This window comes from Nicotiana tomentosiformis, chromosome 8 (genome assembly GCF_000390325.3).
Source record: "Nicotiana tomentosiformis chromosome 8, ASM39032v3, whole genome shotgun sequence".
Lineage (NCBI taxonomy): Eukaryota > Viridiplantae > Streptophyta > Magnoliopsida > Solanales > Solanaceae > Nicotiana > Nicotiana tomentosiformis.
In genome coordinates, this window is record NC_090819.1 from 142,763,597 (window position 1) to 142,788,654 (window position 25,058).

A 25,058-nucleotide genomic window follows, 5' to 3' on the forward strand; every position below is an offset into this window, starting at 1 on the left:
GGCCAAGATAGAGAATGGATAATGAACACTCAAATCATCAGATTGACGCATATCGTCTTCCCCAACTAATTTGGGATGATACCGTAGTTGTAATCTAGCGCAAATATTAACAATCACCATATGGCTAAGTTCGTCCAAAAAAACAACAAAAATGTCCCAAATTCTCAATCGATGGTACAAGTACATTTGATACATTCTTGGATAGCTCATCCGTCCCTTCTTCTTACTCTGCAACATCTCGTAAAATCAAGTCGAGAAGAAAGAACAACACTATTCCGAGAAAAAACAAATCTAAGATCTCCAAACGGTCCGAAGAAATTGAAACATTGCCTCCTGAAACTATCTCTTCTTTTTACCCCCCTTCCCAGATTTTGAAGAACCAGCTGCAGAAGAGGATGCAGGCTCCTGCTTCTTAGTCCTATTAGGATGTCTCCGGACCAACTCTGCAACATGGATCATCAGTTGTTTCCCTGCAATATACAACCCCAGAAGTATTAAAGCTGGTTCAAATAAGCTTTCACAAAACCAAATTACAGGAACAGAACTAGAAAAAACAAGGAAATATCCTCAAATACCACAAACATCAATCAAAGCTGGCTGTATCACATGTACTTTTTCTGACGAGCACAACCGTGCTAGTAACGTTACTTGATTTCTTTCAAAACACAACGACACCTGTCATAATTGAAAACAACCTCCATACGTGCACAATGCCTCACATAACTAGAGGATGTCAATTATTTTAGATAAGCCAAAAAGTTTCATGAATAAAAAACCGAGTTGATATCAAGGAAAAAAGAAAGAAAGAAAAAGAACATGTACAAGAAGTGCATATGGCTCTCAATTGAATCCATCCAAAAATATTTTATACAAGTAGGAGTTGCTAGGATACTCCCTTAGGATAAAAGGTTATTATATATTTCTCATGTTTTCACATTGAAATACTTTAAATGCTTGAGACCCGAATTACACCAGTATCACAGAAGCTCCTTCACATCCAATTTAGAATCTTAAGCCAAAAATTAAGCATTTCCCATTTTCTGGCAGGGAAAAACCGTCCAACAATTGTTATCCTGCTGATGTATGCAATAGCATAAATACCCAAACTGCAGTAGAAAAGATCAATAAAATCTCAAATAGCGCAGACGTATCTCGTAGAGCTTTGTCGGAGAAGATTTCATTTCTCAATTTTGCAGTAGGTTTGAAATGAATTAAACATGCCCTTATCTATTTGAGGTTCGAATACACCTCTATTTCCCCACTTCCACTTCTCATATCACATACCAATACCTGCAGCATAGTTTCTAGTTAATCCAGCGTTTTCTGCCGAACAAAGACATCGAAACCACCGTCTCCATTCTCTGAAGGGGAAAAACTATGATGCTAAGTTGTCATAGACTGATTGAGCTTGTCCTTTAGTTAAGTATTGATACATTAGCAATTTTACTGAAACTAGACCCTGTTTACTATCCTCAATTTCATGGAAATCCAATGACACAAATCCTGATATACACTCACAACACACTTTTGTTCATCCTCCTCCTTATATGGACTTCTCACAATACGGCTTCCCACAGATACCCTTCACAGCCATGTTTATCCTCATGCAAAGGAAAACCAATCCTACTGAGGATCTAATTTCTTCTGTTTGCGTTTGTAAAAACTTGGTGTATACGAATGACATTCCTCACTATTTTTCTTGTAATAAAAGAAAAAACTTAACCTGGAAAAAGAACCATTTCTATTCCAACTTTCCTCCTCTATAGAAGAAAGGAATCCATCAACCAAATCTTGATAACCATTTCCCAACGAGGGCCTTATAGAAAGTGAATACATCCCAACTCCAAATTTCTATCCTTAATGAACACCTGGCAGAGAAAGCATATACTCCTATTCAAGATGTTTCCAAGACCCTCCTACAAAATCATAGTCTACGACTTTCTATAGAGAGTTGCCAAAGATAACATCAATTGTGAATGGTGGCTATAGCTTCACAAGAATGGTATATAGAACAATTTTAGGCCATAGATTAATGATGTTCACTTCCCAATTATCATAAATGTTTAAAATTGCTTTTTTATCCATAGGACTTTCTTCCACAATTTAAGAGCATAGAAAACCGACTACTCATTCCATGCCAAACAAACAAGCAGATTGTTAAAGCTTAAAGAAAGCTCAAAAAAAAGTATGAAGTCACTCAACATGTTGTGAAACTATAATGCTTTGCCAAAGTTTTTAACAAGATAAGAGGACAGAACAATGGCTAAAAAAGAACTTACGGGAAGAAATGGCAGGATTGTAAAGGGTTCCATCTTCCTGCTTCAACAAAACTCTCACTCTTCCTCTTTGCATAAAATCTCGTGGATATGCCTTATCAAGCTGTTACAACAAATCAGGAATATAATTACAAACAAATTCTTTCTCATACTTATAAGTTCACTGATTTAAAAGTTTAGAAAACATTAATAAAAACAATATTGTTCACAATTGCCATCTTTTTTTTTCTTAATGGCACGTCTCATCCTTATAGGACCAAGGGTGCTCGACATATCACCACAATTAACTTCTTTCTCATAAGTAACAAGAACACTTTGTTTTTAAACAATGAAAATGCTATATTCTATTCAGAAATTTGCTTCCACGAGTAAATTTTCACCCAACCAACCATCCGGTGATGAACGCCTTTACTGGGGTTCGGGGGATTTGGTAAACTAAGTTAGAGTCAGTTAATTCCAGCTGTTATTTAAATTCCATTCCCTGAACACCCCCCCCCCCCCCCTCACTCTTTGTCTTCTGTTGCCCTAATGAAAAAAAGTTGAAAACTTGTAACAAAAAAAACCAAATAATTCATATAAGTGATTATGAAGTATTATACTAGCTGCAATTAAGACTGTTGTTATTATTACACTTACATTCATTCTGGTATTTGCCAGTCATATTGGTCTGGTTATGTGTCTGTATGTTTGTGTAGAAATGCGGCCTTAAAAGATGAATTATTTTAGTAATCCAATAAAATAAGTCTGCTTAGGGCAGATAAATACAGAGGATTCATATCACCGACCCAACTATCTTAGGATCAAGGCATAGTTGAGTGATTGTTATATATATATCTTATGTTTCCTAATTATCTACGTACAACCAATTATACAGTCAAACACGTCGAAGACATAATTCAATAAATAAAAACGTGCACTCTCTAACAGCTTAACCTTTTAGATGAAATTATCACACATCCCAATAAAACATAAAAATACCGATACACATAATCATACAAATTATATAAACAATGAAACAAGCGAAAGATCGACGAAGAAACAGACCTCGATAGCACAAGGGATTTTGAGGTAGTTGCAGCAATCACTAATCTCGGTAACAGTAGGGTTTTCACATGCTTTTGTCACGCAAATTCTCCTTCCTTCAGCTATTGTCTTCTTTGAATTTATATAAATTGGATACATTATGTTCCACTTCTTGATATTCTTAATTTCACTATCCATCTTTCTGATCTCTACCAAAAAAGCACCAAAAAATTAGAATATTCTTAAAAAAAGGGGTAAATTTAATTATGATTAAGAACAGTATTTACCGTAAAATTGATTGAAATTGGATTGGAATTAAGGAGAAAAGAATGTACCTTGATAAAGGAGAGAATTGAAGATTGAAGCTTTTGATCGGATCGAATGAGAACGGGGATTTGCAGAATTCGGTTTTGGTTTGGTGAACTGGGCTGAGTTTTAGGGCTTTTATTTTTACAGAAATGATGGAATTTGGGCCTTTTATTTGAAGTCCAATTATTTGATGTAGTCCAACTCTGTTTTAAGGGAGAGGTGTATACCGTCCCATTTATTTCGGAAGGGAGGTCAAATTTGCTGTACTAATCCTGGATAAATTTTTACTGTAATATTATCTTGATATTAGGAAAAAATAAAAAAAAATCCCTTAAACATTAATAGAGTAAACATGAAGGTAATTTTAAATCATAAACAGTAGTTGATGGGTAAATTTGGACCTTGTTCTAGAAGGATTTAGACGTGTTAAATCACCTATATCGCGTTAGAGATCCATTAATAGCAACAAAAAATACGAAACCATTTTCTAATGACAAAGGATATGAATGGACTTAAAAGTGTAGCGGAAGTTGAAATTAAGCAATTTTGGATAGAACAAAGGTCCAACTAAGTTGCAAATAGCAATAGCCAAGATATCATTACAGTTCAAGTACGTAAGACTATAGTTTTGAATTATCTCGATATTAGACGGAAAAAAAATATTCCTTTAATTATTAATGGAGTTTTAATGTGAAGGTAATTTTAAACTATAATATGGGTAAATTTAGACCTCTTTCTAGAAAATTGGGCGCGTAAACTTTATCTATTTCACGCTGAAATTCCATTAATAACTAAACAAATATGATGTAATTTGTTAACACCAAGAATATGAACGGACTAAAAGTGTAATGAGCTTAAAAGTAAAGCAATTTAAGATAGTGTAGGAACAAATTTAGACGTATTCCCCAAGGTTAGAAAAATTGGCCTAATTTTTTTCAATTATTTGGCAACTAAGCAATGACCACGATATTATTACGATTCAAATTGGCGAGAATACAGTTTTGATTATGACCCCTCGACTGTTGAGATCATTCTCTTGGAATTATTATTATGTGTACATACAAACAAAAACTTTCTTATAGTAAATTTTGTTCAAACAATATTTCTTAATCCAAATTAAGTGAGATGGCGATTATGATATAGTTAAATATCTTTGGTTACTACTTACAACTAACAATCTTATGTGTAAAATAATAAAGGGCCAAGTACCCATTGGAGTCCTTTGATTGTTTTCCAAGTTGTTAGTTCTAACACCCAAGTTGTCACATATGTAGAAACTTTACCTTTCGAGCAAATCAAGTTGATCAACCCAACTTCGTTTTGAAGGGTTGTTTCAAGGGATGGGAAGCTAAAAATGATGGAAAATGATGTTATATAATCGCTATCAAAATAGAGTTTTTTTCACTTTTAACCCGTGGCAGAAATGAAATATATTCGGTAGCCAAAAAATTGTATAATTTATATATATATATATATTTGTTATTATTTTGAGAGTAGCTACACATTATCATTTTCCCACGAGTGTATGGATCGTGTGGTTTTTACTATCAAATGAAAAGGCTTTCGATAAACTTCTCGCAGAATTCAGAATGAAAAACACTTCAGCAACCTTTTAAACTTATTTTCTTAATTATTGAATTGAAGCAGTATAAAAAATTAACTGAAGCGTCTATTCACGACCAAGGTTGTTAGTTTTCATAGTTATAAGAATTTGATTAAGTTGGTGTACAGACTTTAGTGTACAACTTGTCTAACTTATATTTTGGATGAATATCTCAATGTCCAAGATAAAAATAACGAGGAGAAAAATCACCTTAGAAAATGAAATATAACGTGTATAATTAAAAGATGTGTTTGGCTATTGTCATTGTTTCATCAGGCCAGCCGCCAACTCCACTTTGCCATGAGACTAATGATTAACACAATTATAAAAAAATCAAGATTCATAATCAGCCAACATTTTTAGAAATAAATAGGTTGACTATAAAAATATATTACCCAAAATGCCAGCTTTCCCATTATCATAATAACCTGTCAGTGATGTGGTGACGCACTAATTAAAGCTAAGCCACTTTGATTATTTATAATTAACTACCGACCTATTCAATTAAATGGATCTTAATATTGTAGTTACGTCACAAATTTCCCAGGTAATATTTACTCTATAATATTAAAAATTAAATTTCATCGCAATCATTCATAAAACAATGATATCACGTTTCGAAATTTTATTTCAGTAGTCAAGTTGATATATATCAGTAGAATAATACTAACAGATAAGTATGGATTTTATAGACTTCTTCAATTGAAATAGCAAAACATTATTAGTATAAAGTAAGACTTCCAAAATAGAGGGAGGGAAAAAATATCATATTATTTGTTTGTTTGTTTTTGTAATTGTTTTCTTCAGGAAGAAGTCAGAAGAAATTTTAATTTTGATATTTAAAAGTAGTTGGATGCCAACTTGATAACCAACATTGATTCTTTCATGGAACATATATTCTACCCCAAACCCTTGGTGGTCCTACTACTGGTAGAACTTATATAAAATAATAATATGAAATATGTTTAATATATTTTATTTGTGAATTTAAAGAAGAGAAAAATGAATTATAAAACTTCAAGTTGCTATGCCCACTAGCTCACTGTCGATTACACAGGATCTTTCTCTTTTCTAAAAAGAAAAATATTCACAGTGCTATTTATTTAACATTTTCTTAAGTTTGCTACTAATATTTGTGTGATAACCTTCTTAAATGTAGTATTATTTAACTTTAATTAAATTCATGCCTACTTGTTAATTTATGATATTGTAACGTAATTCGATTAAGTATTTTGAGTTGTTGAAGCAAATGATATAGGTCATAAAAAAAAAATTAAAACCTACATTTTAGTCTGGTGCAGACTAAATATAACACGGAGTATTGGTTGTTACTTGTTGTATTGTATCGTATTATTATAATAAATAAAATATTTATTTTGATTGTTACTTAAATTTAATTATATCGTATTGTTAAATCTGTCGTTACATAACAATGAATAACGTCATTTTATGAAACGACCGATTTGGTTTGGTCGCGTTAGTCACCTTATTTTTTTCTCTCATCTTATCCTTCCTTATTATTAAATAATAATAATTTATCCCTTATCATACATTTTTATATAATAATTTAACCTTGTATCTTTCTTTTTCTATATTACAATCACTATGATTTTTGTGTAATCGATTAGAGAGCACTTGAACTTAGAATGTAATCGATTTGAATAAAAATCTTGAAAAGAAAAATAAAAGATAGAAGTATCATGTTTTGAAGGATTTACTATTCACTTTTCTTTATATATGAGTATTGGGCTGGGTGAGCCAAGTCGGGTTGGCTCATTCCTATTTTAATTGAATTACTATTTATTAGACTGAAATAAGAAAATAAAAAATCATAAAATAAGAAAATACTACTGAAAAATTATATTTTTCAATCACTATAATTTTTGTGTGAGTTAGTAAAAGTTTTATAATTTTTGTATGAGAAAACATAGTTATATCATTTTGGTGAAAAAAAGACATAGTTATATAATTTTTGTGTGAGAAAACAAAGTTATATGACTTAGTGAAAAAAAGTCATAATTATATGACCATTCGTGAAATTTATCCCGATAAAGACACAAGGCTTGTTTTCCACCTTTGTGGTACTCCATGAAACTTTAGTTTCCTCATATTGTTAGGATATACTATTAAACGTCGAAAAGGGTTTATATTATGCTGAGAATCAAAACCTCCATTTTGTGATTAATAGGAAAAGCATAATTGTGAATTTAATCCTAAGTGTTCTGAATATCGTACCAGTAAATCTAGAGACATATATTTTGTGGTCCCAATGTGGTTTTGGAATTAGCCTATAAACCAAGACAAATAAAAGGTGGTAGGCCTCCCCTTTGAAAAGGCATTTGGAAAAGACAAAGGAGCTGCCCTTAGAAACTGGAAATTCGTCATGGCCAACTAGTTAATTTGTTGTACAATGTGCAAATTGCAATAAAAGTATAGTAAGAAGAAAAAGAAAAGTGAAAATAACAATATTACAAATAAATATAGCCGAAAGGCCCCGGTGGAGGACACGTTGAAACAATTAGTAAATTATGTGTGAAACCCGAATTACAAGCATGTGAGGCATAAATTGACGAGAAAATAAATAAATAAATAAATAAATAGGTATTAAGATAGTAAAATTAAGCTAGAAGTATTTGTAATATTTACGAGCTTGAAACACACACTTAAAGTATGATCGCTAATCAAATATAATATAGTATAATATCGTATTCACATGAATTAGATTTAAACAATATTCTCATAGTTTCTAGCTTGATCGTTATTCAAGAGAATCAACAATTGAGGTTTATATGATTTTAAACTAAAATTAACTAAGAATCTAAAGCTATTGACTAATGACAATCGCAACAAAGGTAAGCAAGGAAGTTATTAGTGGGAGAAAATAGGGATTGATATGACATGCTCAAGATAATTGTTTGGGATTTAACTCTAGATAATTCACTTCTAATGTTTAAGTGAGTCTCTCGAATTCACTCAATTATTAGTTCAAACGTTCAGCAAAAACTCATCTCTCGATTAAGTCTTAACCTCACGAGATGAATCAATTTAAGCACGTGAAGATATGCAAGAATGCATAGTGGATTGGTCTTTAGGAATACCTCTTTCAGTAATTCTCCTAACTAGGTTTAATCATTGATTCAACTAGTCTCTTTCGATTACTAAGTAGAATTAATGAATTCAACCAACAATATAATGCAAAGATATCACAAGTTATGCCTCGCTCGATTACATGAACAAGTGAATATAGATGCAGCAGTTAAATCACCCAAAAACGCTTCAATACATAAAATTAGAGTTATAATCCACAAACAATCATCAATACACTAAATCCGTCAAACCCTAAAGAGAACTACTCCATAAATATGGAGTAATTCATCACAAATAAAGTTAAAGTAGAGAAAAACATAAATTCAATCCAAACTCGGGTCTTGAGTGAACAAGGAATGATGAAATCCTTGTGCTCGTGTTCTTCCAACTCCTCCATAGCCTCCTTAGGTCGAATATGTGTCAAAAGTCCAGAAAATAATGTTTTTTCATGTATTTATACCAAGTAGGGTCGGGCCAAAACAAAATCACCTTTTCATAGCCGAAATAGGACATTTACTCTGTAAAATTTGCACAGGCGCGCTGCATGGGACGACGCGCCATGCGGGGCATTAGTGGGGAAATCGAGGGAGTTGTTTCTGACAGGCAGCGGAAAATTGTACACACATCGCGACAATGAGATTTTCTCAGAGTACGGATTTTTCGTGTGTTTTGACATCCAGACTTGGTCATCGACCCCCGAACACGATCCGAGCTTAATCCCTTGGGCTTTTACTCAGAGTTCAAAACTCCAAATCACTCGAATGCATTCCGTAACATCTACATAGCTTAGAATCACTCCTACAAGGCATAAAACACACAATAGGTACAAAACACTAGCAATTAAAGCTCAATCACAATAAAAGTGCAGTAAATTAGAGTGCAATAAGCGACTAAAACACAAGATTATAGCCTACCATCAACACCCCACACTTAAACCATTGCTCGTCCTCGAGCAATCAAACTACACTTTACATAGACACAATATTTTTAAACAACTCTCATAACTTATCACACCAAGAATATTTAAAACAGATTAAGTACAATACCGTAACATCCTAACTTCAAAATTTGACTCAAAAGCACCACGCATTTTTTACAACCCACTCACTTACTCTAACACAAAGGTCAACGATATTACTTTTCCTTTGTGAATCAAGTGCCCTCACACAACAATAGAGAGTAGTTCCACACATAAAACTTTTTTAAGAACAATTAGGATCTCAAGATAGACAGAATTCGCTCACTCTCAGAAATAACATTCATATGCCACAAAAGATGTACCATAGGCTTGCCCGGAGTGTACTACTCAACTAATTGAGCTCATTCAGTCAAGGATCAAGTAGGACTTTAATTAGTTGTAATGTAGGCTGCGAGACAGGTAATATACATTTGGATATAAGAGTGACTACACCTTCTTAATCACTTTAATACATATACATTAACAATTCAAAATCCCACACTTGCTCACGAGAGGTAAGAGGTTCAAATAGATGGTCAATTCAAACAAATGGATAAGACTTGTAATGTGGTTACCAAAGAAACATGATTATAGGCTCAAAGGGGTTAACTAAGATACAAAACAATTAGGTGGGTAATAGCTTATAACTGGCTCAACAAAGAAATGCCTATATCACTTCCAAGACTGAATAAAACTACTGTTTCGCTTTGCAAACACACGGGGCAAGTTCTAGACATCAAATGTAATGCACAGAATACATAAAACCTCACTCACACATGGCACATAACTCACTCAGGATTGGACTATCATGAAACTCTAGTCAAAGCAGTTAAGTAAAGTTAAGATCATACAATTTAAGGTACTTATACAAGAGTCAAAAATTAAGCCTAAGCGTCACAACTAAATCACTCACTATTCTCAAGGCATAATAAAGTTAAGAGATATTGCCTTTTATTTCAAATCATAGTACAAGGTTTCCTACTCCTAACAAAAATAAAAACTAACTACACCCGCTTCAAACAAAACCCTTGAAAAAGAACCACGACCCAAAGAAAAACCAAAGGGTAATTATTACACTACCTACCAAAAGAAAATCTTTTTGTCTTTTTTCTTTCAACTTTAATACTTCAAGAAACCTGTCGGTGATATCCATCCTCGGGAAAAATCAAAAGTTTTTCAATTTTTATGGATGTTTTTCATTTTTTAAAAATCTCTAACTACTAAAACTAACAAAACTAACACATATACATACAACATACAACATATCCCTCACCCCACACTTTAAGTTGTGGCATGTCCCCATGACACACAATTAAAAAGCATAAGCTAAAGAAAATTTCCCTGAATATCTAGGCGAGGTCTGAGTCAAAGTCGGGCTCCATTCCTCGCCTTCGAACTAATGTGCACATCCATGCAGACAACTTCTTCTTCGCCTTCTTGGGGTGCACCGCATACTTATCTTTATCACTCGCCGCAACCTTCTCATTTGAGCCCTTCACTTTCCACTCAACACTTGCAACTGGCTTCTCCTTTTTCACCCCCGTATCTACATTCATCTTAAAAGTTACAGTCTCTTCACCCACTCTAAGTATGAGCTTTCTCTCGTGTATATCTAATATTGCTCTACCCGTCGCTAAGAATGGTCTTCCTAGGATGAGGGGGACCTCCTTGTTCTCTTCCATATTTACCACTATAAAGTCTACAGGAAATACAAACTTATCTATCCGAACTAGCACATCTTCCACTATCCCCTCGGATATTAAAGTCGTTTGGTTCGCCAACTGCAAAGATATTGGTACCGACCTTATCTCTCCAATCTCCTTCTCCAGTTTCCTATAAATAGATAGAGGCATTATATTAATTGAGGAACTAGAATCACATAAAGATTTATCAAAATTAATAGAGCCTAAAGAGGAAAGTATATTAAAACTCCCTGGATCTCCACACTTTTGTGGGAGTTTATTTTGCAGTATCGTACGGCAATAGAATAGAATTGACCACTGAGGTCTTTTCTATCTTCCTCTTCTTTGTCAGGATCTCCTTCAAGAATTTGGCATTAGCTGGCATTTGGGAGAGAACTTATGTGAATGGAAAATTTACATTAACCCGTGTCTATAATGACCCGATCGGTCGTTTTGAGCTCTAGTACGTCACTCGGTAGTTTGAGGCCATGAGTAGTTTCACTTCGGGTATTACAACTTATACGTGTGGTCGAAATTGAAATTCGGGAAGTTCGAAGTTGATTTGGAGAGAAAATTCTAATTTCAGAAGCTTTACGTTGGAGGAGTTGGCTCAGGGTTGATTTTTGAGTAAACGACCTCAGAATTGTGATTTGAAGATTCCAAAGGGTTTGTATGATAATTTTGGACTTGGGCGTATGTCCGTAGCGGGTCTTGGATGACCCGGGAGCATTTCAGAGGCTATTATGGAAGTTGGCAGTTTGGAAGAATTTCATAAATTTGAGTTGAAGTGCATTTCAATGATATCGATGTCCGTTTGGGATTTCGAGTCTAGAAATAGCTCCGTATATGATTCCGGTCTTAGGAGCGCATCCGAAAGTGGATTTCGAGGTCCGTAGGTCATTTTGGGGTCATTTGGGCGAAAGTTGGAAATTTGGATAATTATAAGAAGTTTGACCGAGAGTGGACTTTTTGATATCGGGGTTGGATTTCGATTCCGGAAGTTGGAGTAGATCTGTAATGTCGAGTGTGACTTGTGTGCAAAATCGGAGGTCAATCGGACGTGATTTGATAGGCTTCGACATCGAATATAGAAGTGTAAAGTTCTAAAGTTCATTAAGCTTGAATTGGGGTGCAATTCATGATTTCGATATTGTTTGATGTGATTTGAGGCCTGGAGCAGATCCGTGTTATGTTATTGGACTGGTTGGTGTGATTGGATGGGGTCCCGAGGGCCTCGGGTGAGTTTCGGATGCTTAACAGATCGATTTTTGGACTAAGGAAAATGCTAAGGCAGCTGGTATCTGGTGTAATCGCACTTGCAAGGTTTTGGCCGCAGGTGCGGAGCCGCAGAAGCGGCCAGGAGGGTCGCAGAAGCGACTTTGGGCGAGTTGGGCAGTGCCCGCATGTGCAAAATTTTTGGCGCACCTGCATGACCGCATGTATGAAACCAGTAGTCGCAGTAGTGGATGGGCTCGCAGAAGGGGTCCCTTTTGTCCGCAGATGCGGAGCTTGGCCAGGTAAGGGAAATGCGCACCTGCGAGGATTTTTTCGCAGGTGCGGGATCGCAAATGCGGCCAAGGCACTGCAGGTGCTAATAATCGCTGGGCAGAATCGTTTTAAGAGCGGGATTTGGCTCTTCTTCTCTCATTTTTCTCTTGGTTGGGGTGATTTTGGAGAGCTTCAAGGAGGTATTTTCATCATCTATGTCAAGGTAAATGATTTCCCCGTATTGTGAGTTAAATACAAGATTTATACATGGATTTAAGCATGAAAATTTGTAGAAATTTGGGATTTTGTAGAAAAACCCAGAAATAGGTATTCTTGGATTTTGATCACGGATTTGGGCATGAAATTGAGAATAAATTATATATTTGAGTTCGTAGTGCTATGTGTAGTGTTTGTCTTCGAAAATTTTTGGAATCCGGGCAAGTGGGCCCGAGGATTGCTTTATCAATTTTTCGAGCGGAGTTGGAAATTGTTATAAATTGATTAATTATGAGTATTAGAGTACATTTTGATTGGGTTGCATATTAATTGACTAGTTTTGGAGCGACATGCATCTGTTTGAGGTGTTAGAGAACTTTGGAGATGGTTATGAAATTTCGGAGCGAGGTAAGTCTCCTGTCTAACTCTGTGAAGGAGAAATTACCCCTAGGTGTTGTGTATTGATGTGTGCTACTTGTTGTGGGGGGATACGTACGCGCGAAATGACGAGAGCCCATACGTAGCTACCTTCATGCCTATTAAATTCCTCTCTTTTACATTACTACTTGAGACTAAACTTGTTATTGTAGAGACTTCACGAGTTCATGATTTGTCACCGAATAATTTTACTCCTATTACGAAATGCTTTCATGACTTGTCACCGAATAGTTTTACTCCTCTTACAAAATGCTTCCATGATATATATGGTTCATTGAAAGTTTTTGTAAAAGAAATTACAACTCACACGTTTATTCGTGAGTGGGGTCAAGGACCCGTCAAAGCTTCTTATTCTAATGGGATCGGGCCGTTCGCCTCGGAAGCCTTTTGTATTTGTTATTCTAATGGGATCGGATCATTCGCCTCAGCAGGATTTATGTACCACACTCTCATGGGAGCGGGTCGTTCACCTCGGCAGTTTAATATATATATCTATGGTTCGCGCAATTCGACCCTTGGCAGTGCACAATTTAAATTTTATGTTTGATCGGGTCGTACGCCTCGGCATTTCCTATATCATATCCTCATGGAATCATGCGTAATATTTGGTAAAAATCGAGAGTATCTGTGAGTTTTCCCGATTTGGGTTATGAAAATCTATCTGATGAGATCCACTATATTTATATATATGCTCCGGCTAAGGAGGAAATTTCAAATGGAGAGCTTGAGTTCCTCGTAAAGAGGGGTATTTGTACCATGTGATTTATTACTTGTTTACCTCATTTATTTGCTCTGCCTCATATTTACTTACCTCTTTACTGTACATGATATTATTGGACCACTAGTAAGTGTCGATGTCGATCCCTCGTCACTACTCCTCCGGGGTTAGGCTAGATACTTACTGGGTACACATTGATTACGTACTCATACTACACTGCTGTATAGTCTTGTGCAGGTACATACGTGACTAGTGGTTTTGTGAGAGAAGAGGCGCGTATGTATGCGGGGAATTACGTGAGCTGCATTCCATATTACGACCCGCAGCCGGCAGAGTCTACTTCAGATTATTTATATTTCTCCTGTCCAAATTTGTATTCTGGACAGATGTTGTATTTTATTTTACACTCCTAGTTGATGTTCATGCACTTGTGACACCGGGTTTTGGGGTGACTATGAATTGTTTTGTATTGAAATTTGTTAAAAATGTTATTATTTACTCTGTAAATTCCATCTTTTACTATTTAATTGAAGGAAATATGATTTCAAAAATATTAAAATGAGAACCAAACCAATATTTATTTTGGGCTTGCCTGACAGCGGTGTCCGGCGCCATCACGACCTTTAATGGATTTTGGGTCGTGACAACATGGTATCAGAGCGCTAGGTTCACTTAGGTCTCACGAGTTATAAGCGAGTCTAGTAGAGTCTTGCGGATCGATACAGAGACATCTGTACTTATCTTCGAGAGGCTATAAGGCTGTTAGGAGCACTTCCCTTCTTGATTCCTCATCGTGCGATTTGATTCCTGTGAGGCTTACGCCTTCATCTCCTTCCTATTCAGTCTTATGCGACGTGAAGCGCTTGTTATAAATTGGGAATTGAGGAATTGTAATGATACTACAGATGTGGTGCAGGATGTTTTTCCCTACGTAATTGATTGGGCCATTATTGTCGCCTTGTGGAAGGTCGTTCTGTCATTTCAGCTCAGTATCAGTATTATCTAAGATTTTGAGATTTGGCATTGATTATTATGATGATTCGTGTGTTGCTATCACACAGTATTTGTGTAATGGTAGGGCGCTTGCCTATGCTTCGAGGCAGTGAATAACTGGAAATGAGGTTTTACTTAGTGCATGATTCAGAGATTCATTATTTTATGTCCAACGAAGGAAATGCAATCAGACTAAGAATGTATAGGTTTGAGGTTGATGGAGTAATGAGACTTGGCATTTTCGTGCATAGTGGAATCTTCATCCGTGATGTGGTGTCGTTGTCCTTGCTGAATGTGTTAAGTTTGCCGATGTTATGGTTTTCTTCAATTCGCCTTTGGGGCAGAGTACTGTAAATAGTGTCGGGTAAGCGGTTATTATAGGTCGTAGTGTGCTGTGGTTCAGAATCCAATCGGTGATCCTAAAGTTGATGGCTCAAGAAAGATGATATTCGAGGAGGTTTAGAGTTGGCGGCGATCTGTTGATTCAGGTGCTACCGAGATGAATTTTGATTTAAGGCAACAACTGGGCAGCGAAGGATGAGGAAGGACATGTGGGAGGTGTCTTGCGGTGGTTAAACTTCTAGAAGGCCAAGTGTAAGAAAATAGAAGTCGAGTATTGCTTAAAGGAGGAGGGTTTGACCAAAGTGGGAGAGTGGCAGAGTATCATTTGGGTTCTGTGGTAGGATAGCTACATGCCTTGAGAAATGTTTAGGGTGATTTGGGGTTCATGGTGAATAGTGACTAAGTCTACGGGATTAATTTGGAAATATTGTCCACTATACGGAGGAAGGTTGGATACTACGGAAAAGAGGTTGCTTGGTATGAAGAAGGGATACAACATGACTTTGGATTGGAAGGTACTGTCGCACCTTTAGATTTTGTCAATGAGAAAGAGGAATCTTAGTGGGCTCCAGGGCTATGTGATTTTAGCTTCAAGCTAAGTTGGAGAGCCCCACCGCCTATGACTGGATTGCATGGCTGTTTACTTGGGAGGTTTCTGGTTATCGGCATATTGGTGGGTTATTATGGCTAAAGAAAGAAAACATCAGTGGTGATTTGAGCAAAGGATTTGAGGAATGTGTGTTATAATTGGCCTTATCAATACATGTTCAGGCTTTGGGAAGACTCAAGATTTATGCTTTGTGTATATGTGATGTACAAGAGAGGTGATTCAGTCGGGTGCTTCTTTGAGTGGGCATTCATGTGCTAATAGAGCCTTGGTGTTGATTATATTCGGGACCAAGTTAGAGTGGGTGACTCTCAACAACGGTCCTAGGGGATTCAAAGTTAAAGTGTGCTCTCGAAAGATTTGCGAGTCTATAGTATAGTTAAGTATCGAGCTATTGTAGTGGAGTATGAAAGAGACTTAGAATGCTTTATGTCATCTTTGGGTATGCGGTGTAGTATTGGAGGAAGGAAAGAAGTAGCTTCGGATTTGCAGAAGGTCTTGTAGAATGGGTGTACCCGTTGGCGATGATATTGTGCGCCTAAGGAGGGTATGATGTGGTTCGTGAGTTTTGAGACAGCATGGTCTCGTGAAATAAGGTCACTCAGGATGGGTGCAGATTTGGGGTCGTTATGTTTTAAATGAAGCTATTATTATTCCTAAGCCAAGTCCAGGGTAATTAGAAGAAGTCATATCAGTTAGCAATGGTTGAATTGACATGATGTGCCAATGATCGGGTCCTTTAACGTGTTAAGTTTTACAGGTGGTTGTGACGGTACGTGCGATCTTGACGGCCACCGTAATTTGATTTTTTTTGGAGGGATTCGGTTATTATGGCCTGTTATGAGGAGATGGATCCCGGAAGGGACATGGTGGTTTAGACCACTATGTGGGGTTGTATTTTCTGCGGTTATGGCAATTCAATCATGTATGGCAATGGTTCTCCTGAAATGAGTTAAATGAAAGGTTTCTATATGATGAAATGTGTACCCTATTGGTAGTTCGGGAGTTATGATGAAATTCTGGTACTCTTGCGTATTGGTATGTTAGGTGCAGTGAGCGACATGGGAATTGAAAGTTGAGGATCAATGTTGCAATTGAGGTCGACAAGAATGTGACGAGCTCAGATAAGCAGGGAAGAATTCAGATGTTTAGAGTAAACTGGTATTGTCCTTAGCGTCACCTGAGATCAGTGTCCTGTGTAAGAGGCTTTGTGTACTGATTTGCAGCTTCTTGATTTTCTTTACAACATTAGTGTGACCGGTGGTATGGATTTACAGACTTGTTACCTGGTGCGGAAGGTCATGTGAGTGTATCCCACAAGAAGATTGTATAAGTGTGACCTGTAGTCACTTGATTGGTTAAAGATTTAAAACCAAGTATGGAGATTGTGGTACTATCGCTAATGTGAGAATTTATGCCCGAAGGGCGCTCGGTCCATTTGGTCGTGGAATGCAGAAGTTTGTTCCGGATAGGACGACTTGATTATTCGTACAATGTGTTGAGGTCCAGCGTAGCAGTGGTATTATGTGAGCAGGGTGGCTCTCAAGATGTATATCATGTATCGCACCTTAGTTGTACTTGAGTTTTATAGCGTATGACGCTACCCGTCTCCCCAGGATTTGTATTATGCACTTGGCGTGCTTATGGTTGATATTCGAGCATTTCGTGAGTATAAGCGTTTCGGCTCGGTGTGTGTTTTCTTTAGATTATTATATGTGGATCGGGTGGCACGCCACCACAGGTATATGGTTGGATCAGGTGGCACGCCGCCACAGATATGTTGTTTGGATCGGGTGGCACGCTGCCACGGGTATCATGGTTGGATCGGGTTGCTTGCCGCAATGGTATCATGTGTGGATCGGGTTGTACGCCGCAACAATGTGATATTGAGTGTAGTTTCCCATATCTATCATTGTGTGTTTTGCTTCTCATTTCCTGAGGAAGGTTCATAACATCTTTTCGGTTGTTTAAATTAGTTACGTGGGTTGAGTAGATCTTTCTAGAGTTTGTTTCCTTATGTATCACCTTTGAGTTTGAAGCTTGTTGGCACATTGTGGCATTATATGGGACTTTGGGCAGTGTCTGAGGTGGCTTACTGCCTGAGCATCTTGTACTGGGTGAAACGAGATTATTGGACCTGGGATCAATGCGATTAGATTTATATGAAGCATATTAAAGAGTAAATATTGTTATTCAAGTCCAAAATAAGGTAATGGTTCTTGTCGGGAGGAGAGACTCCATAAATTATGATTTCGGCAGGTGGTTATGAGTTCTACATGTCCTCTCTGTCGTGGCAGTATTGCGAGAGTTAAAGCAAGGCTTAATTGGTCATGAGGTATACCACGGGCTTAGGGTCAGTGGAAATTTTAGCTGTTGTGCCTTGGAAAGATTGCCTTAGGCAAACGAGTTACATGGTGCATGGTAAGAATTCAGTAAGGTATACAATCATGTGTAGGTACATCATGTAGTGATGGATACGGGGTTCGTATGTTGGAAACATACCTGGTAGAGAATTTCAGATGTTGAAATTTGGCTCTAAGCCTTATTTGACTAGACAAAAGGGAGGATTTTTAGGCTGCTCGAGCTAATGTGCTCAGTTGGGTTGTGGTAGCATGGGTAGGTGCACGAGGTGTTAAACAGTGATTTAAGACAACTCCGGAACAATTCATAGCACGTTCTAGGACGAACGTATGTTTAAGTGGGTGGAGAATGTAACGATCCGACCTGTCATTTTGAGCTCTAGATCTCCACACTTTTGTGGGAGTTTATTTTGCAATATCGTACTGTAATGCTCAGTGAGCTTGACCACTGAGGTCTTTTCTATCTTCCTCTTCTTTGTCACGATCTCCTTCAAGAATTTGGCATTAGCTGGCATTTGGGAGAAAACTTATGTGAATGGCAAATTTACTTTAACCTATTTCTGTAATGACCCGACCGGTCATTTTGAGCTCTAGCACGTCACTCGACGGTTTGAGGCCATGAGTAGCTTTACTTCGGATATTACGACTTGTACGTGTGGTCAAAATTGAAATTCGGGAAGTTCAGAGTTGATTTGGAGAGAAAATTCTAATTTCAGAAGCTTTATGTTGGAGGAGTTGGCTCAGGGTTGATTTTTGAGTAAACGACCTCAGAATTGTGATTTGAAGGTTCCAAAGGGTTTGTATGATAATTTTGGACTTGAGCGTATGTCCGTAGCGGGTCTTGGATGACCCGGGAGCATTTCAGAGGTTATTGTGGAAGTTGGCAGTTTGGAAGAATTTCATAAATTTGAGTTGAAGTGCATTTCAATGATATCGATGTCCGTTTGGGATTTCGAGTCTAGGAATAGCTTCGTATGATGATTTCGGTTTTAGGAGTGCGTCCGAAAGTGGATTTGGAGGCCCGTAAGTCATTTTGGGGTCATTTGGGCGAAAGTTAGAAATTTGGATAATTTTAAGAAGTTTGATCGAGAGTGGACTTTTTGATATCGGAGTCGGATTCCGATTCCAAAATTGGTGTAGGTCCGTAATGTCGAATGTGACTTGTGTGTAAAATTTGAGGTCAATCGGACGTGATTTGATAGGCTTCGACATCGAATATAGAAGTTTGAAGTTCTAAAGTTCATTAAGCTTGAATTGGGGTGTGATTCATGATTTCGATGTTATTTGATGTGATTTGAGGCCTCTAGCAGGTTCGTGTTATGTTATTGGACTGGTTGGTGTGATTGGACGGGGGTCCTAGGGGCCTCGGATGAGTTTCAGATACTTAACAAATCGATTTTTGGACTAAGGAAAATGCTAAGGCAGCTGGTATCTGGTGTAAACGCACTTGCGAGGTTTTGACCGCAGGTGTGAGAGCAGTAGTCGCAGGAGCGGATAGGCTCGCAGAAGCGGTCCCTTTTGTCCGCAGATATGGAGCTTGGCCAGGTAAGGGAAATGCTCACCTTCGAGCATTTTGTCGCATGTGCAGGACCGCATATGCGGCCAAGGCACCGCAGGTGCGAAATATCGCTGGGCAGAATCGTTTTAAGAGCGGGATTTGGCTCTTCTCTCATTTTTCACTTGGTTAGGGTAATTTTGGAGAGCTTCAAGGAGGTATTTTAATCATATATGTCAAGGTAAGTGATTCCCCCGTATTGTGAGTTAAATACAAGATTTATACATGGATTCAAGCATGAAAATTTGTAGAAATTTGGGATTTTGAAGAAAAACCTAGAAATTTGTATTCTTAGATTTTGATCACGAATTTGGGCATGAAATTGAGAATAAATTATATATTTGAGTTCGTAGTGCTATGGGTAGTGTTTGTCTTCGAAAATCTTCGAAATCCGAGCACGTGGGCTCGAGGGTTACTTTATCAATTTTTGAGTGGAGTTAGAAATTGTTATAAATTGATTAATTATGAGTATTAGTGTACATTTTGATTGAGTTGCATATTAATTGACTAGTTTTGGAGCGACGAGCATCGGTTTGAGGTGTTAGAGGGCTTTAGAGCCGGTTATGGAATTTTAGAGCGAGGTAAGTCTCCTGTCTAATTCTGTGAGGGAGAAACTACCCCTAGGTATTGTGTATTGATATGTTCTACTTGTTGTGGGGGGCTATGTATGCGTGAGGTGACGAGAGCCCGTATGTAGCTACATTCATGTTATTGTCTGGGTAGGCTTAGGTTCACATCATGCTATAGCTGTATTATTTGAGCAATCTCTCGCCTATTAAATTCCTCTGTTTTACATTACTACTTGAGACTAGACTTGTTATTGTAGAGACTTCACGAGTTCATGATTTTTCACCGAATAATTTTACTCCTCTTACGAAATGCTTCCATGATATATATGGTTCATTGGATGTTTTTGTAAAAGAAATTATAACTCACATGTTTATTAATGAGTGGGGTCAAGGACCCATCAAAGCTTCTTATTCTAATGGGATCGGGCCATTCGCCTTGGCAAGATTTTGTATTTCTTATTCTAATGGGATCGGGCTATTCGCCTTGACATGATTTATGTACCACACTCTCATGGGAGCAGGTCGTGCACCTCAGCACTTTAATATATGTATCTATGGTTCGCGTCGTTCGACCCTCGGCAGTGCACAGTTTAAATTTTATTTGGATCGGGTTGTACGCCTCGGCATTTCCTATATCATATCCTCATAGAATCGTGCGTAATATTTGGCAAAAAGCTAGAGTATCTGTGAGTTTTCCCGATTTGGGTTATGAAAATCTATCTGATGAGATCCACTATATTTATATATATGCTCCAGCTAAGGAAGAAATTTCAAATGGAGAGCCTGAGTTCCTCGTAAATAGGGGTATTTGTACCACGTGATTTATTACTTGTTTACCTTATTTATTTTCTTTGCCTCATATTTACTTACTTCTTTACGGTACATGATATTATTGGACTACTAGTAATTGTTGATGTCGACCTCTCGTCACTACTCCTCCAGGGTTAGGCTAGATACTTACTGGATACAGATTAATTACGTACTTATACTACACTTGCTGCACATTTTTGTGCAGGTACATATGTGACTAGTGGTCTTGTGAGGGCAGAGGCGTGTATGCATGCGGGGACTTACGTGAGCTGCATTCCATATTACGACCCGCAGCCGACAGAGTCTCCTTCATAGTATTTATATTTCTCCTATCCAAATTTGTATTCCGGACAGATGTTGTATTTTATTTTACACTCCTAGTTGATGCTCATGCACTTGTGACATCGGATTTTGGGGTGACTATGAGTTGTTTTATATTGAAATTTGTTAAAAATATTATTCTTTACTCTGTAAATTCATCTTTTACTATTTAATTGAGAAAATATGATTTCAAAAATATTAAAATGAGAACCAAACCAATATTTATTTTGGGCTTGCCTGACAGTGGTGTCCGATGCCATCATGACCTTTAATGGATTTTGGGTCTTGACAACGGCATATCCAGAAATCTCTCAAATTGCTTATCCAGCTTTTCTCTATATAGCTTTTGAGGAAAAGGTAGAGCGGGCATATGTTCGCTCTCATTAGATTCATCTCTTCTCGAAGTTTCCTCCTCCTTTTTGTCAGCTCCCTTCTTGCCTTTGTTCTTCTTATCAATATCATTTTTCAGTTGTTCCCCATTTTCCTTTTTAAGTACCACCTCTTTTTGGATTGGAGTGGTATCTTTTAATATTTGCCCGCTTCTCAAGGTCACAACATTCACCGTTCCCTTGAGATTTCTCTCAGTATGAGCTGGCAAAGTGCCTAGGACTCTCTTAGATAATATTGTTGCAATATGTCCCTTGTCTCTCCAAGTTTCGAAAACCAGTGCCCAATTCTTTGATAGCTGCCCCGCGAGCATCCAACCTCCCATCTGTCTTGATAATGAAGGCCTTCATTAGATCTTCTAGACCAGACTAATTGGATTGTTGAGGCTGAAACTACTGCCTCTGCTGGTTTTGGAAGACAGGAGCTCCTTGTCCCTGAGGTCTAGAGTTATTTTGCTGCCACGCCTTTGCAGTACCTCCAGGTGAAGTCCATGAAAAAACGGGATTCCTCTGACCCATTGCATTATAATTTCTCACAACATTCACTTACTCAGTTGAGGCTTGACACTTTGTGTTAGCATGCGGCTCACTTTGTATCGAGGCTAAGGTTAGCTTCCTTATCTCTTTGGACATAGCATCAAGTTGTACCTGCACCGATGTGTTAGCATCAACCTGATGAACACCAATTGATATTCTTCTTTCATCACTCTCAAAGTGCTACTGATTTGCATCTTCAGATAACTCGTCAAGAATTGTGACTCTCTCCTCTGGAGTCTTCTTCATCCAGCGTTCAATTCCGCTATGTTGACACTTGACACTTTCTAACAATCTCCTTAAACCTCTCCCATGCTTCAAAAACAGTTTCATTCTCTTTCTGGCAGAAGTTATAGATTTCTCTTCTAAATTTGCCCGTTTTAGCTGAGGAGAAATATTTATCAAGATATTTTTTGGGTCATCTCCTCCCAAGTTCTAATTGATCCCGTGGGCAAGATCCGAAGCCACTGCTTAGTATCATCTTTGAGTGTGAAGGGGAATGCCCTTAGATACACTACATCTTGTGACACACCATTGTATTGAAAGGTATTCATAATCTCCTTGAAGTCCATTAGATGTGTATTTGGATTTTCGTTTGGCTTCCCTATGAAGACACAACAATTCTGAAGGGTTTGGAGCAACCCTTGCTTCAACTCGAAATTGTTTGCTGCAATTGGATTTGGTCTAACACTTGATATACCTTAATTGTAGACCGGTCTAGTATAATCGCCAAGTGGTCTCGCAAGCATATGAGCTATATTCCCGAACTGGTCTGCACTCAAGGGTTGATTTTGAGCAATTCTACGACCCCTCTCTTCTTCATAGATAATCTGTGCATCTCTGATAGCTACTTCCTCAGCATCCCGTGCAGCTTGTTCTCGTCGTTGGGCTGCTTCTCTTGCAGCCAAACCCATATTATCATCATCGTTTTCTAGCCATAGTTTCTTTGGTTGAGTATTTCCCAACCTTTTCTAACGTCACGGTGAGAATTCTCTCCTTCCTCAACTCTCGTAATTGTTTATCAATTTCTGGCTCGTATGGTAGCACTTCTTTAGCAAAAGCTCGAGTCATGCACCAACCTCAACCTGTAACCTGCACACAGTCAAAGAGCACCAAACGTAAAAAGGAAAAAATAAAAAAATAAATAACAGTGATGAGAACTATTAAAGAAGAAAAGTGAAGCGAAGAAGAAGAAGAAGAAGAAGAAGAGGAGGAGGAGGAGAAGGGAACGATGATTATTTTTAGCCCTAGTAGAAGTGAAGAAGAAAACAAAGTTCAAAATGTTCTAAAGGGTCCCAACTAGGGGTGGGCGTCGGTCGGTTTGGTCGGTTATTATGAAAGTACGGTTTGATTTATAGATTTTCGGTTTTGTAATATTAATAACCAAATCAAACCAAAGTATTTACGGTTCGGTGCGGTTTTTTCAAGGTTCGGTTCGGTTATTTCCGGTTTAGTTTTTCGGTTATTAACGGTTCAAGATTTTTATATCCGATATAGACTACGGATCTTTAATTGTAGTAAATTCTTTCACTGTTTCTAGTTGGCAGTCCGATACTCTCGAAACACCAGTTATACCACTAGATGTTAAGCTTTGACAATGCATGAAAAAGAACAAAAAAGAAAACACTGCAAAATCTCAAACAATAGAGCATTCTTAAAATGCAGCTTCCCATTTCAAAGAACCAAAGACTAACACCTAATTTGAGCATTTGGGTTTGGGCTTAGTAAGACTAATAGGCTAAGGTACAAATGGGCTTCGCTAACTTGGGCTTCAGATGGGTATGGGTAGCGTAAGCCTGTAGGCCGAAAATTTTGGGTAAGAGTCCAAAATTTCAGTTTTTCGGTTTAACCGAAAACCGAAATACCAAAACCGTAAACCGCACTGAAAAACCGAAATTTAATACTTTTAAAACCGCACACCGATCGAATAACCGTTTAAACCGAAATCGAAAAATCAAAATTCACGATCCGGCCGGTTTTTTCGGTTCGGCCGGTATTATTCCCACCCCTAGTCCCAACAAAGTTATACTTTATAAAGACCTAAATAAATATAAAGAGTAATTTAAACCCCCCCCCCCCCCCCCCACAACAGCAAGCTCCAATGTGCACGTGCGACAACTAATAAACTACAAAGTTTTGTCTTTGTAAAATGTTTTTTTTTAAAAATAAAAATAAAAATATATATACTAAGTATTGTTTATGTAGAGGGGAAAAAATACTAAGACTTACAATATTATGTGAGACTCCAATGAAGCATTGGAATTCCAAATTGTTTTTTTTTTAAATTAAAAGTAACTTAAAGTCTTCCAAAATACGTGAGGTTTAAACTAATAGGATTTTAAATCCTTAGAATAATAAAATACTAAGTAGTTTTTTTTGTTTATGCATTGCTATATTGCTTGAAACATATAGTATAAGTATATTTAAATATTTATTATTTTAATGTATTAATGATGAATAATATTCTAAAATTTAGTGTTATATGCAATAATCAATTAGTTTACATAACGCGCGCGCACACACACAAATACAAATATAATATATATATATATATATATATATATGTGTGTGTGTGTGTGTGTGTGTGTGTATTATTTAGATGAAAAAAATTACTAATTTATAAGTAAAAGGTAAAAAACTTTTTTTTTTCAAATTTACAATTAAAGAAAAAGAAAAAAAACTTGAAAGAGTGTGTGACTACACATGTTTTTATATGTAATAGACTTACTAATTTAATACCTTATTAGTCATTTTGTCCTAGTTTAAATATAAACAAACAAATT

The 25,058-nt window shown here is 37.1% G+C and overlaps 1 protein-coding gene and 1 non-coding gene across 3 annotated transcripts; one reads left to right on the forward strand and one right to left on the reverse strand.

Moving 5' to 3' along the window:
• Positions 1-15: 15 nt before the first annotated feature.
• On the reverse strand, positions 16-3,768 carry LOC104099761 (signal recognition particle 19 kDa protein). Of its 2 annotated transcripts, none has more exons than XM_033657015.2 (4): positions 3,635-3,768; positions 3,321-3,508; positions 2,280-2,379; positions 16-470 (listed from the first exon to the last, which is right to left on the reverse strand). In XM_033657015.2, exons 2-4 carry the CDS (start codon positions 3,495-3,497, stop codon positions 340-342), a joined length of 408 nt encoding a protein of 135 aa, XP_033512906.1. In that variant the 5' UTR covers positions 3,498-3,508; positions 3,635-3,768; the 3' UTR covers positions 16-339. The 2 variants fall into 2 exon arrangements, with proteins under 2 accessions (XP_033512906.1, XP_009605151.1); XM_009606856.4 differs by having other exon boundaries at positions 3,587-3,679.
• An 18,774-nt stretch (positions 3,769-22,542) lies between these two features.
• Positions 22,543-22,648, forward strand: LOC117279135 (small nucleolar RNA R71). Its single transcript, XR_004509547.1, has one exon. It is a non-coding gene; the product is annotated as a small nucleolar RNA R71 (small nucleolar RNA).
• The last annotated feature ends 2,410 nt before the right edge of the window (positions 22,649-25,058 follow it).

What these genes read in the sequence shown, in the direction of transcription:
- LOC104099761 (XM_033657015.2), bottom strand. Translation starts at nt 3,497, where the DNA reads ATGGATAGTGAAATTAAGAATATCAAGAAGTGGAACATAATGTATCCA. An exon ending in AAATCCCTTGTGCTATCGAG is followed by an intron (nt 2,380 to 3,320) that starts GTCTGTTTCTTC and finishes TTGTTGTAACAG; the next exon opens with CTTGATAAGGCATATCCACG. An exon ending in CAATCCTGCCATTTCTTCCC is followed by an intron (nt 471 to 2,279) that starts GTAAGTTCTTTT and finishes TGTATATTGCAG; the next exon opens with GGAAACAACTGATGATCCAT.